The sequence below is a fragment of the Mirounga angustirostris genome, unplaced genomic scaffold, assembly GCF_029215605.1.
Source record: "Mirounga angustirostris isolate CCGP_5_RB_7025 unplaced genomic scaffold, mMirAng1.0.hap1 SCAF_17, whole genome shotgun sequence".
In the NCBI taxonomy this organism is placed as follows: domain Eukaryota; kingdom Metazoa; phylum Chordata; class Mammalia; order Carnivora; family Phocidae; genus Mirounga; species Mirounga angustirostris.
The window spans coordinates 33,155,806-33,170,068 of record NW_026991725.1 but is presented as its reverse complement, the minus strand read 5'-3'; the positions used below and the strand labels follow the sequence as shown (position 1 = coordinate 33,170,068).

At 52.5% G+C, this 14,263-nt stretch overlaps 1 protein-coding gene across 4 annotated transcripts in view; it reads left to right on the top strand.

Moving 5' to 3' along the window:
• Window positions 1–13,369, top strand: part of RGS9 (regulator of G protein signaling 9) — a 75,302-nt gene extending 61,933 nt beyond the window's left edge. For all 4 annotated transcript variants that reach the window (XM_064583642.1, XM_064583641.1, XM_054510733.2 and 1 more), the window contains 3 exons: window positions 1,422–1,539; window positions 10,944–11,422; window positions 12,948–13,369. In XM_064583642.1, the coding sequence (XP_064439712.1) occupies window positions 1,422–1,539; window positions 10,944–11,422; window positions 12,948–13,098 (748 nt within the window). In that variant the 3' untranslated portion in view covers window positions 13,099–13,369. The remainder of the gene's footprint in view (window positions 1–1,421; window positions 1,540–10,943; window positions 11,423–12,947) is intronic.
• The last annotated feature ends 894 nt before the right edge of the window (window positions 13,370–14,263 follow it).

Below are 14,263 nucleotides of genomic sequence, written 5' to 3'. Positions count from 1 at the left end.
AAAAGAGGGGTGATTGGACCGGAGCTTTTATCAAAGGAGCTTAAAAAAAACAAACCCAACTTGGTTTCATTCTTGAGGATAAAGGCACTGTTATAAAAAGGAGAGAAAGGAGGTCTCTGTGGTGCTATTTTTCTTCTAGGTTTACCAGGGAAGGAAGGGAGTTCAGCATCCCTGGGAGCTTGAAAGCTTCTCCTTTAAGCCCCAAGAAAGGGGCATAATCGCTCCAGAAGTTCTGCCAGAAAGTATTAGGGAAGGAAGGAGAGTCTCGTATTTCTCTCTCCAGATATTTTCTCAGTTGGGGCAGACCTGAGAAATCAGCTGGGATCTTTTCTGGAGCACCCCGGGTGCCTGGCGAGAGGCCCCAGCTGCACCACTTGGCTTTGGTTGGGGAACTGTGGTCTGAGAATATCCCTGTGAGTAAGAAGACACGTGGGAATGCTCTCCTACTGAGGGAAGCTCAGCCTGTAAATATGTGGGGATGGCAGTGGGTGTGAGTTTGTCCCAAGGCTCAAGGGTGGCAGGCAACATGTGAACCTTAATTTCTCTGGAACAAGTTAAATTGAGCTCCAAGCTCCCCCTTGGCAGGGCTGGTGGGAGACCCAAGTTCAGGCCTGATTTACTGGTGGGGAGCCCTCTTCTTCTTCTTCTTCCCTAGGGTAGATCCAAGAATTCTCTGGGCTTTTATAGTCCAGGGCTTTGGGGAGGTCCTAGGTTTTAAGTCCCCCATTGCTGCTGAAATGCTTGTTTTCCAGGCATGTGGGTGGCTCAGCTGCTGCCCATTGCCTGCATCAGTCAGACACCCGGAGCTTTGTCCTGGTGCACAAGGCCGTGGTGGACAGAGGTGGGTCCCAAGAGCCCATGTTTGACTTCTTTTGAGGTTCTGACTCATCTGGTGCATGCACCCAGCACCACCAGCCCCCCAGCCCTCTCCAGGCCTCTTCCCCCTTTCTCTGTGGGCCCCGCCTCGCCCTCTTGGACCGCCCAGCTCTCTCCCTCCTTCCTAGATCCTTGGCTTTTGAAAACAAATGCTCCAGCTCCCCCTGAGGCCAGAACCCTTGGGCTTCCAGTATCAAACTCCCCTTGCCCCCTTCTTTCAGGAAGAGCCCATGGGAGGTTAAGCTGACACATTGATTTCTAAACATTCTAGAAGGTATGTTATTGCCACCACAGGCAGTCCTCCTTGGGCCTAGCCAGAAATGTGATGGCAGCTGGTACTCATCTGGCCCATCCTCCAACGGAGGAGAAAGAGCTAAGGTTGAACATGCCCCTGAGGTCCCCCCCACCCTTGGGGCTCACTGGGAAAATGAGGGAACAAGCCCAGATTCTGGTCCTGCAGCTCCGTGTCCCACTAGGGGCTACCGTGTCCCTGCTGGGCGAGCTGGGCAGCTTTCCACCAACCGCGGCCCTGTCCTTCCTTCCAGCTCCAGCCTCCCGTTTATGCGGCGCCACCTACGCTCCAGCCCGAGCCCCGTCATCCTGAGGCAGCTGGAAGAAGAAGCCAAGGCTCGAGAAGCTGCCAGCACAGTGGACATCACCCAGGTCATGAGCAAGCTGGACCGTAGGAGCCAACTCAAAAGAGAACTACCTCCTAAATAAATCTGCAGTTCCTGGGGGTGGGGGTGTGCATTTGGGAGAGACGAGCAGAGAAAGGCAGGGTCGGTCGGAGTCTAGAGGATGCGATTTCCCGTTAGTGGGGCAACCAGGTTCATCCCATATTCCCCTGACCTCCTTCATGGTGGATTTCCCAATGCCTCGGCAACTAGAGCTCATTCTCCCGCTCCGGCTCACCAAGGGACAGGGTCGGCAGTGGTGGGGGGAGGTCACCTGACTCAGTGGCTGTGTGACCGCCTCTCTCACTGTGGGGGTTCTTGTAGCGGGAGCATAGAGAAAACAGGCTGCTTTGTGTGCCACCATTTGCTTTAGAGAATGAATGAGAAGGTCCCCCTCCTCCCTCAAGTCATCGTTCTTTCAGGTACATCAGTTTCAAATAGTTTAATGAAGCTCCAAACACCACCTCTCCAACTGAGACTCTGCTTCTAAAGCAGTCTGGGATCCCTCCGAGGGACTAGCTGCAGGGTCCCCTAGAGATGCACGTCCCCTGGACTCCCCTGTTATACCTTCATGGAGAGGCCCTGCTAAGACGTTGCTGGTAAGCTTGTTCTTGGTCACAGTTATGGAGAGTCCTTCCCTTTTGTCTCCCCATCCCCCGATACCTGCTAGGGGAATATGTAGCTGGTAGGGATGAAGAACTCAGGCCGGAAGCCTCCAGGGCAGTCAAGGGGAAGTGACCTTCTGAGGAGCATCAGTTTGGATAAAGGAAAGGCACTGATGTCTTCATTCATGGGAAGAGAGAGGGTAGATACCGGACCTTTTCAAGATGAGTTACAGTCAAAGATAATACTCTTTCAGATATTTTCTAGATGTTGGTGCATCCTTCCTGTGTAGCTGTAGCCTAGGTCAGCCCTGTGGTCAGTGTGGAGGGAGAGGACAGTTCCAACTCTGACCATGAGAGGACTACAAGATAATTCTTGAAGTTAGCCTCACCTCATAACACCTGTGTAAGAACACAAAGGAGCTAGAACAAGTCAGCGAGCAAGGGACCAACACAGCACAGCAAAAAGACACATATACTGAGTATCCACTATGCACCAGGCATTGGTAAATACAGTGGACATGGTCTCCATCTCACGGAGCTTATAGACCAGGACTGACAAACAATAATGAAGCCGACCATATCAGTACCTTTGCTGACAACCACAAAGCTAGAGCGGCATACAATAATCAGTATTTATTGCTCATGGCTTTAGGGTCATCTGTTTGGCTCTGTTGATCTTGGAGGTCACTCCCCTGCCTGGGGGCTCGATCTGTGGGAACCCGAGCTGGGATGAGTGGAATGATTCTTCTCTGCTTCTCATGTCTCCCGTCCTCCAACAGCTTGGCCTCGGCATGATCTATGGTGGTGGTGGAATTGCAAAGGAGTGAGTGGAAATGCGTAAGAGTCTTGAGGTGTAGGCTTCAAACCAGTGCGTGGTCTTCTACCTCATGTTCTTGGCCAAATCAGGTTACAAAGCCAGCCTAGAATCAAGGGGTGAGGAAATAGACTCTGTCTCTTTAGTGAGAGAAATTTTAAAGTCTTGTTGCAAAAGATGTGGCGAGAGGAAGGGATAAAGAATCAGGGCCATGGTTGTAATCGACAACCCAAAGATGTGGTAAAACCTGTACCAGGTGTTAGAAAGAAATGGATATGGTGCCATGATAGGGAAGAGGGGGGTTGCGTCCGCTAGGGAGGCCTCTCTTAGTGACAGATAAGAGGATGAGAAAAAGTGGGCCATACAAAGCATGTGGGCAGGCAGGGAAAACTTTCCAGGCAGAGGGAACTGCAGGAGTAAAGGCCCACTGGGGGAAGCGGCTTCGAGTGAACTGTAGGGCCAGGCGAATGGAGCCTCGTGGGCGCAGGAGAAATGGTTCAGCATGAGCTTAGAGAGGTGGGCAAGGCCAGGTCATTGGGGACTTTTTAGGTCATTGTAAGGAGTTTGTGGCTCTTGGTTTTGTGTTAGCAAAATGATCCCATTACTCTCTCCATTTTCCCTAGTTGTAGACTAGCTTATACTCTGGAAGGGCAACCAGAGGTATGCTTTGGTCATCTTTCTTTTAAAGAATGTCGGAGTCTTCCAACTTAGGGAGTAGAAATTTTTGTTAATGGCCATTATATATTGAGTGACATGAGGTGGGGCCATGTCTCATCGCTTGGAGCCTAATGCCTGAGGCCTGCCGGGTTCTGCAGAAACATGTCTCACGTGAATGAATGGAAGAAGGAAGGGAGGGAGGAAGGAAGGGAAAGAGCCGTGGGTTTGGAGACAGCCTCTCAGTCTCCAGTTCTACCACTAGCTGTGTGGTCTTGAACAAGTCACTTATTGTCTCTGCTTCCTGATTCGTGAAGTGAGGGGTTGGGACCAGATTCTTGCTTCTTGAAACAGACTTTGTGAGTTCCAGGAGGGTACCCAGCCTGGGGCCTCCATTTTACTTGAAGATTTGGAATGGGATGAAACAGGTAATTTTCAATTTTTGCATTAAAATAATCATGACTATATTATGAATTAGAATGCAACATGGACATGAATTTTTTAAGATAAAAATTGAGACATCAATGACATTTCATGCTTGTCTGTGGCAGGTTTAGGCTTTGTCCTCAGACTCCTGGGGAGGATGTTTACCTGGCTCTCCTCCTGTGTGTCCTACTTTCCTGGGGAAGCTGGAGAAGCATGAAATCAGAGAGATATATTCACTACCCCTTCTAGTTACCCCCCATGAGCTGAGATCACATGCCCGGCACAACGGTGGTGGGGATGGTGGGGTGTCAAAGGCATCGTGAATTCTTCACGTTACAAACTATGTCGTGTTCATCTTTGACTCAACCATTCGCCATCCCACTCCCCACATGTAAGATGTGTTTGCCTGACAGGTCTCCCATCCTTCAGCTGACTACCAAAGGCTCTGTATCAGGCACATGGTAGGGACACCACACATATCCATGGAAACCTTCTCAGTGTCAGACACACAATGATCCCACCGTCTAATGAGAGGCACAGGCATGTAACTAAAGTTGGTTATCATGCTTATGGGATAAATGTATAAATAGTATTGTGACACTGCCCATCTGAAGGAAGGCAGGAGATAAAGGGCTTCACTCCTGGATGGCAACAGTTCCGTCCCATGAGTGTTTCCTAAACACCTATTCTATGTAAGAACCAGCGAAGGGTCCTATGGCAGATACAAAAATGGATGAGAGGTTCTCCGCCCTTGAGGGGCTCACAGGGGTGTGTGGATACAGATGGCTGCAGCTGAAGCAGAATGGGATCGAGGCTGGGGTGGCATACCACACCCCAGGAGAGCACAGAGATGGGAGAGGATCGTCTGTCTGGCCTGGAGGACTGGGGGAGACTCCACCAGGACGTTCTCATGTTGGGTCGTAAAGGAGCCACAGGGCCCTACCCAGTTTTGAGGCTTCCTAAGAGTGTCTCCTGCGGCTCTCAACAGAAACTTTGTTTCTGTTGGCAGACATAACAGCAGCCCCGGGAGGTCTGTTTGAATCTCACATAGCCTCAGAAGTAGTATTTGTTTGGACACTATTATTGATATATTTAAATGATTATGATATTCTGTGTTATCTGTGTACTTAGGCACCATCTTAATTCCTTAATGCCATATTTTAAAGATTTTATTTATTTATTTGACAGAGACAGAGATAGCGAGAGCGGGAACACAAGCAGGGGGAGTGGGAGAGGGAGAAGCAGGCTTCCCCCCAAGGAGGGAGCCCGATGTGGGACTCGATCCCAGGACCCTGGGATCATGACCTGAGCCGAAGGCAGACGCTTAACGACTGAGCCACCCAGGTGCCCCTAATGCCATATTTTAAATAGCTTGAGTTTCTCTACCCATCGTGGTGTATATCTTATGCTAGAATATAAACTATGGGGTAAAGTACCAGGATTTTCTTTGTAGAATTGCATTTTCAAGCTTGATTTTTAGAGCGAGGACTGTTCTTCTTGTGAGGGTTGTGGTAATACAATGGGTAGGGACAGTAGGTAGAATACATCAGATAATGCCTGGCATATAATAAGTGCTCAATAAATGCTAGCTGCTGTTATCAGTGTCACAACCATTATCACTGTCACCATCATCATCCTCCTCACCATCCTTCTCCTCACATCACTGTCATCATCACCACCATCATCACCATCACCACTGCCATCATGACCATCACAGTTATCACCACCATAAGCATCACCACCATCACTACCATCATCATCACCACCATCACCATCATTAACACCATCACCACCGTCATCACCACCATCACCACCATCATCACCACCATCACCATCATCATCACCACCATCACCACTATCACCATCACCACCATCACCACCATCACTACCATCATCATCACTACCATCACCATCATCATCATCACCACCATCACCACTATCACCATCACCACCATCACCACCATCACTACCATCATCATCACCACCATCACCATCAACACCATCACCACCGTCATCACCACCATCACCACCATCATCACCACTATCACCATCATCATCACCACCACCATCACCACCATAACCATCATCATCACCACCATCACCACCATCACCATCACCACCATCACCACCATCACTACCATCATCATCACCACCATCACCATCATCAACACCATCACCACCGTCATCACCACCATCACCACCATCATCACCACTATCACCATCACCACCACCTCTACCCCCATCATCACCACCATAACCATCATCATCATCACTACCATCGTCACCACCATCATCACCACCATCACCATCATCATCATCACCACCATCACCATCATCAACACCATCACCACTGTCATCACCACCATCACCACCATCATCACCACTATCACCATCATCACTATCACCATCATCATCACCACCACCATCACCACCATCACCACCATCACTACCATCACCATCACCACCATCACCACCATCACTACCATCATCATCACCATCACCACCATCATCAACACCATCACCACTGTCATCACCACCATCACCATCATCATCACCACTATCACCATCATCATTACCACCATAACCATCATCATCACCACCATCACCATCACCACCACCACCATCTCCACCACCACCATCACCATCATCATCACCACTACCGTCACCACCACCCTTAGTAGCATATGGTCTCAGAGTAAGCTTGGGCTTTCTTGCATCTGTCAGTGCGGTCCCTTACAGTGATTCATTATTCTTTGTTATTTAGGGCATTTCCTGAGGTGTGTTTACAACTTTGTTTCCCTAAACCATTTTACTTCTCTCCTCTCTCAGAGTCTTGCAGTTTGGCTCTCCCTGCTCTCCAGCGGCCATTAGGAGATATTTGAAGGGAGGAGAGTGGGCATTGATGTCATGTCCTCTGTCTATGAAAGGCTGACCAGCAACAGTGCGGTTACTGGTCCGTCCTTTGGTTCCAAGCTTCATGGCTACAGTAAGGGAAGGTCTTGTGCTGGGCTGAGATGGTAGGTAGGAAGAATGATGTGTTCACACCTGTGGATTTTTCTCCAGGGAGCCCACTTTGCTTATTGGCTTTTGGAGGCAGTGGGGAAAGGGAGAGCGAGGAGGGACCAGAGGGGGCGCCGCGAACACTGCATGCTGAACCTGAGTGTGGCTCACAGGACGCGGGAGCCCAGGTGGCCACGAGGTCTCCCTCAAATTCTCAGCCAGTTTCTAGGCAGAAAATGAATCGCATCTCTTTGCACCGCCTGCTTTGCCTTCCATCGAAAAGCCTGTGATCGTGTTCTCGTGTCAGCGTACCCACTCCATTTCACGCTCCTCTCCCCCTTCTGCTGGCTCCTTGCATAATAAAACAGCAGCACAAGACAAAACAAACCGAGCTCTCAGAGCTTCACTGTGTCTCTGCGTGTCACGTTTCTTTGCCACGTGCCTTGCATGCCGCTGCTTTGCTGCCTCCCACCCGTGGTGGGTGTGGCATGGGCTGGAGGGGCGGGGCTAGGTCTCTGGGGGAAGGGCCGGAGTCATGGTGGGATGGGCGCAAAAAGGAGTCCTGCTTCAAGTGACAGGGGCCAATGGGGCTAATAACTACTTGCCCAGGAGAAAGGACCTTCTCGGGCCAGGTAAGTCAAGCAGGACAGTGGCTACGTCCTCACCTGTCCTGTCATTCATCCAGGAAAAGAAAGTGCTGAGGGAGGTGTGGGATGAGGAGGAGGGCACAGACTTGGGGTGGAGGGAGGTAAATGGAATGGCCCATCCTGTCATAAACTGTACGATCTTGGTCAAGTTGTCATCTCCATGAGCCTCAGTTTTCTTATCTGTAAAGTGGGGGTGATAACGAGTTCATCACAGATTCTGAGAAAGTGGGATTTAAGGTAATGAACCGGAGGTGGGGTGTCCTCAATTTATTGCCACTCTATCTCTCTTAACAAGTCTGTCTCCTAGTTTTGGTGTTTCAGCCCACTCTGCAGGACCCCAGGTCCTATCTGAGTCCCACAGGCAATGGGATGGCCATATGGATCAGTAGATAGAGCAGGGGCTCTGGGGTTACACACTCCTGGGATCGAATTCTCATTTAGTTGCTGTGTTAGTTATCTATTGCTGTGTAACAAAGTAGCACGGACCCAGCTGTTAATCAGCTCACAGTTGGCCAAGTGAGGCTGGGCTGGGTCCTCTGCTCATGGTCTCACACTCAAGGTCATGCCTGGCTGTCATGTTCCTATCTGGGGGCTCTTGGGAAGAGTCTGTTCCAAGCTCATTGAGATTGTTGGTGAGATTCAGTGTCTCATTGTAGGATTGAAGGCCCCTGGTTTTTTTTGCTGTTAGCTGACGGCTGTACTCAGCTCCTAGAAACTTCCACAGTCCCTCTCCAGGTGTCCCCCTTCCACCTTCAAAGCCAATAACAGAGAATTTCTCCTTCATTGAATTCCTGTCGTGCTTCCAACCTCTCTGACGTCTGTCTCTGGCCTCTAGACTCAGATCTGAAGGGTTCATGTGGTGAGGTCAGGCTCGCTCAGATGATCCTTTCTTAATGTCACCAATGCCATAGCACGTAGCCTGGCCACGGAACGGCTGTCATGTGACATTTACAGTTCACACCAACCCTGGCAGACAGGGGCAGAATGTAGGGGCCACGTAGCAGTCTACATACCACAGTCCCTGGTGGTTGTGGGAGCCTCGGGAGGGCGATGAACCCCTCTGGGCCTCAAATTTCTGTTCTCTAAAATGGGGGAGTTACAGATACAGATTACCTAGCACATAGTAGATGCTTAATAAGTGATAGGGTCATACTCTTTTCACCTCACCGTTGTCTCCTGAACCCTTAATTAGAGCAAGCTTTCCCCTTTGTTGTTGTTCTTTTTAAAAAAAAAAAAAATTATTTTAGAGAGCGAGTGAGAGAGTATGTGAGCAGGGGGAGGGACAGAAGCAGAGGGAGAAGCAGCCTCCCCACCGAGCAGGGAGCTCCATGTAGGGCTTGATCCCAGGACCCTGAGATCACAACCTGAGGGGAAGCCAGGAATTGGACACTCAAACCGAATGTGCCACCCGGGCACCCCTCCACTTTATTGTCATTCTTGTCTGCAAACTGTGTCCTAAGTGGAGACCCTTGTCCCCATAGAAGGGCAGTGTTAGAAGCACAGTGCAGGGCTCCTCAAACTCACTGGGCATGATAACAAAACCGTGACCTTGGGTGTCTGGTAGAAGATGCTTTCCCTTAGTTGTACCCCCTGAGAGTCTCCTTCAGTGGGTCTGGCTGGGGCCGGGATCTGCACTTGCAGCAGACCCCCGGGGTGATTCTGAGGTGGGCTGATACGCAGGCCCCCCTTGGGACGTGCGACTCGCTGTTACACGTGCGAACTCTGCAGCCCATGAGCCTGGTTTCCAAGCCTGTCCCCAATGGCCTGTCCTTGGAGCTCGCTTTCGAAGCATTAGTTTTCTCATCTGTAAAATGGGCATAATGAGAGTTGGTCACCTCACCGACTGGCTGCAGGAAGGAAGTGCAATGATCCATGAAAAGTGCTCAGCCCAGAACCTCGTATTTGCTAATTCTCACTGCATATGAACAATGCCAGTTACATGAGTTTGTTCGCCCTGGGGCCCCAGGTCTGGGCCTTGGCTCTGGTTGGTTGGCCTGTGGGTGTCGGATCAGAGGAACAGAATCAGCGACTCCCAGCTGCTGTTCCAGGATGGAATGGAGCTGGAGCTTCAGGGAGCTGGTGGGGGAGAATGGAGATCGACCCCCTGCCCCGCCCCGTAGCAAAGACTTCTGTGGCCTCCTGGCTTTTCTTTTCCTCCAAAGACTGTCCTTGGCTATGCCTGCCCTTTCCTCTTCGGGTTGGGATCGGCTCACTCAGGTGACCTGGAAATCAGGCCACACCCCAAGGAAGCCAGCAGCCTCCAGTTCAGCGCCTGGAGCTGCCCTTTTGGGGCCCTGGGGCAGTGCTCCGGCCCCCGGGGCAGGCAGGCTTCTCTAAGCGGGGCGTCTGTGTGGCCGTGCCAGGTTCCAAGAGGGTTTGTTGTTCACTGAAGTCAGAGGCAGTGTCGGCCCAACTGTCCCAGAGGGTGCCCCTTCCCCGCCAGGACCAGCACACCCTCTAGCGTGGCCTTCAGGAGGGGGCCCGACAAACTGCGCTGATGGGCCCTTGGAGGCCCATCTGTGGAGGAAAGAGAAGGGACAGCAGAGAGCCTCCCTGAAAATTCCAGTTTTAACTTTGTCAGCTCAGACAAAGCTCTTTTGGGCGTCTTTGCAGGAAAACTGCCTGGCCCAGGATTCCCGCCTCCCTGCTCCTTGACTTCGGGGCTGCAGGAGGCCAGGGAGGTTGAGAGTCTTTCCTTTTTCTGCTGACATGTCCAGGCTCCACATTCAGGCTTTCTTTGCGGCCACGCTGCTCTGCTGCAGGAGGCATGCACCAGTGCCAGGGCTGGACCATTCCCAAGGGATGGCCAGTGGGACATGAGCCGGGCCTCAGGACCAGGCAGGTGGTCTCAAGCCTGGCAGAGTCAGCGGGGCACACGAGGGTCTTCTGGTATCACCTCCACTGCTCTGTTACACATGTCTAGATGCCTCCAGTCCTCAGGCTGGGAGCCAGGGATAGAGGAGGGATGACATGGCATGTGGTGGGTCCTAAGCATCGTTCGCTGGGGGACGGGAGTTGAGGGGCAATTGGAAATCCAGCCTGGCCACGCCCCAGCACTCCAGGCCCAGAGGAAGGTCAGTCTGGGATGCAACTGCCCAGCTCTGGGCACCGTGGCCAGGGCTCGGGGACCGGCAGGCCCCTTGGCAGGAGGCCTGTGTGTGGCTGTGCCATTTGGGCTAAGTTAGCAGAGGGCCCCGTCCATCAGCCCACACCACTCACTCTGAGCTCTCTCTTTCCTTTCCTGCAGCCGGGCCAGCACACTGCTCCCAGCCCTCACCTGGCCGTGTACACCGGGACCTGCGTGCCCCCCTCTCCTTCCAGCCCCTTCTCCCCGTCCTGCCGCTCCCCCAGGAGGCCCTTCCCCTCACCGGGCCGCTTCATCCGGAGGCCCAGCAGCGCCATCTGCCCCTCGCCCATTAGGGTGGCCTCGGAGAGCTCTGAGCAGAAGGGGGAGGCCAGCGGATCCAGTGCCTGCCCGGGGCCCTCCGACACTGACAGGAGCGAGGTCTCGGCCGCCGAGCACCCCTGGCCCCGGCCCCAGCCCAAGGCCCTGCCCAAGGCCCGCATGGCTCTGTCCTTCAGCAGGTTTCTGAGACGGGGCTGTTTAGCTTCCCCCGTCTTTGCCAGGCTCTCGCCCAAGTGCCCCCCTGTGTCCCACGGGAAGGTGCAGCCCCTGGGGGATGTGGGCCAGCAGCTGCCACGACTGAAATCCAGGAGAGTAGCGAAGTAAGAAGCAGAAGGGATTGTGCTGTGTGTGTGCACATATGTCCTGTGTATGCATGTGTGCACATGTCTGTGGGTGTGCACGCACGTTTCTGTGTGAGCATGCACGTGTGCACATTTGCCTGTGTGTGTATGTGTGTGTGCACATATATCGGTGGGCACGTGAGCGTGCATGTGTGTGCATGTATGTCTGTGGTGGGTACCGGGGCTGTGTGGCTTGAACATGGGGGCTGGGGGCTGGTGGGTTGGGTAATGAGGATTCTAGGCTAGCAGACACGAAAGCAGGCTACTTAGCCTCTGGATAGTTTCCTCCCCCTGGAGGCGTTGTCCTCCCCTGCTTCCTGAGAAAGAAAAGGAACCTGTGTCTTTCTTTTCCATCTTGTTCCCCCTTCTGTGCCGCCCCCACCCTGCCTCATCCCCGGAACGTTAGTCTAATGAACCCATTGCACCTTTAAAGGGCAGGAAGTCAGTGGCGGCCGTGGGAACCATAGGGGGTGGGGGCTCCAGTCCCCTCCCTGTCTGAGGTGCCCTCGCCTCGCCACCCCCACCCCTGCATCCACCGATGGCCAATTCCTACCCTTCCTCCTGACCTTCCCTCCCTTGGGCAGAAGAAAGGCATGTGGACCAGATGACTCCCAGAGGGGCTCGCAGGGATCCCTGCTTCTACAGTCGTTCCTGTGAAAACCACAGTACCCAGTCTTTTCTGACAGGTGGCCCTTTCGGCTCCATTTTGGGTGGTGCCACAAGCCTGATTTCTGAGAACCCCAAGTGCCCTGAGGCACCTTACCGGATGCAGAACTCTCTGAGGGGCGCGATAGCTCCCGGACCAGTGGGAGAAAGGAAAGTTGTAAGCAATGCAAAACCAAGAATCAGCCCCCACCTTTATTTGGTTTTGGGGAGACAGTCAGGGGTATCCCTGCACCAGGGAAACTGCTCCTGTGTTTGGCCTTGCCTGGTGTGAGGAAGGAACGCTCCCTGCAGAGGTCTCAGGTTGCCATGGATACCTGAGTATCCCTGGCCTCTGCCTCGCAGTGTGCTTAGGGGACAGCAGGGGGCAGAGGTGATTACTTCTCTGCTGCCTCTGTCAGTCGGGGCAGGAGGAAGGCGGGTGAGGATCGAGGGTGAGCCTGTCTATCGATTCTTCCCAACTAACCCTGCTCAAGGAATGTTCTAGCTTTGCTATGCCACACACACGGGCTTGGGGCTTTTAAGAGGCTCTTTGCTCAGGGGCTACCTCTTCATCAGAAGACAATCTAACTAGATTGAGGATTAAGTGCAGGCACCAAAACCATAAAAATTCAAGCCCCTCAAAAATGAAGATAAAGGATCTTTTGACTCAGCCTTAATTCAGCAGAAAAATATGAGTCCCTCGCTACTGCCAGTTACAGAGATCCACTGAGCCATTTGCTGCACACAAAGCTTTTGGCAAATCCACCTGCGAGTCACCCTTCTCTGGGGATGTCAGGGTAAGGTGAGGATTTGGTGTCCTTCCTGTCCCTATGCACTTGCTTTCCTTTTGTGCCTGAAGCTTTTTCCAGATCAAGATGGATGTGCCTACGCAGAGTGGGACCTGCCTGATGGACTCAGAGGACGCCGGGACAGGAGAATCGGGTGACCAGGCCATAGAAAAGGAGGTCATCTGCCCCTGGGAGAACCTGGCCGAGGCGAAAGCTAGCTGAGCCAGGGGCCCTGGACCAAGAAGACTCTCCTGGCAGACTCTGCCAGAGGGGACCATGGGCATGCTTGCTCTCGAACCAAAGGCCATTACGATCACATCTGGGGGCCAGAGAGACAAGATGGGATGGATTATGGGGAGGTGTGCGCTGGCTGGGGTCCCGATGGCCAATTCCTACCCCTTCCTCCTGACCTTCCCTCCCTTGGGCAGAAGAAAGGCATGTGGACCAGATGACTTTACTTGCTGCCTTAAAACCGATAAAAGGTTAACTTGTAAGAGTCTTTTGGATTGGAATGTTAGGTGTGTCTGGTTTTATTAGTTAGGAGCTGTTACTTATGAGTTTATGTGTTAAACTCATTTCTTCTTTGGTTTTAGGGACAAAGGGACACTGAGTCACTTTCAAGAACTCCCTCCCTGTCTAAATTGGTTTGTGCATGTCACTTTTATCAACGGAGCTCCCCAGAGTGTGGCACCATTCAGGAAGGGGGTGCTGGGGAAAAGCATCTTTCTAGAATGCCAGGTGTGTTGTTCGGATCCACCAAGAAGTAGAAACAAGATGGGATTAGATGGGCAAGGGATTTTTTGGGGGAAACACCTATGAAGGATAAAGAGTGGGAGCTAGAGAAGAAGAGGGTGAGGGCCTTTGGACCATGTGCAGGGCTGGCCTCTGGGGAAGGAGGAGCGGGTAGGGAGAGTCTCAGATGGCAGTGTAGTTCCAAGAAAGTTTTGGCCACGCCACTGGGGTGTCCCTGAGGCAAAGTCACATTGGAGGGGTCCTATGTCTGGCAGGAATGGTTCTGCCTTAAGATCTCCACATGCAAGGTCAGTGGATGGTGACCCCGGGGAGATGCTTGGCCCTGGCACGGACATACTGGTGGCCCTCGGTCCATATGCTCCCTGCGGCAGGAGACCTGAGCATGCATGTTCCTGTCGGCTGCATGTAATCCAGTAGGCTCCCCTGGAGGTGGTGCCCCCACCCTCTTCTCCCAGTCATTACTCAACAAGTATTTGTTGAACACCCACTATGTGCCAGGCACTGTGCTAGGCCTTGGGGTTGCAACTGTGGGTAAGACTCCTGGCCTCCTGGAATTCGTCTTGATCGGTGGTTCTCAACCAGGGACAGCTTTGCCCCTAGCGGACACTGAGCAGTGTCTCGAGACATTTTTGGG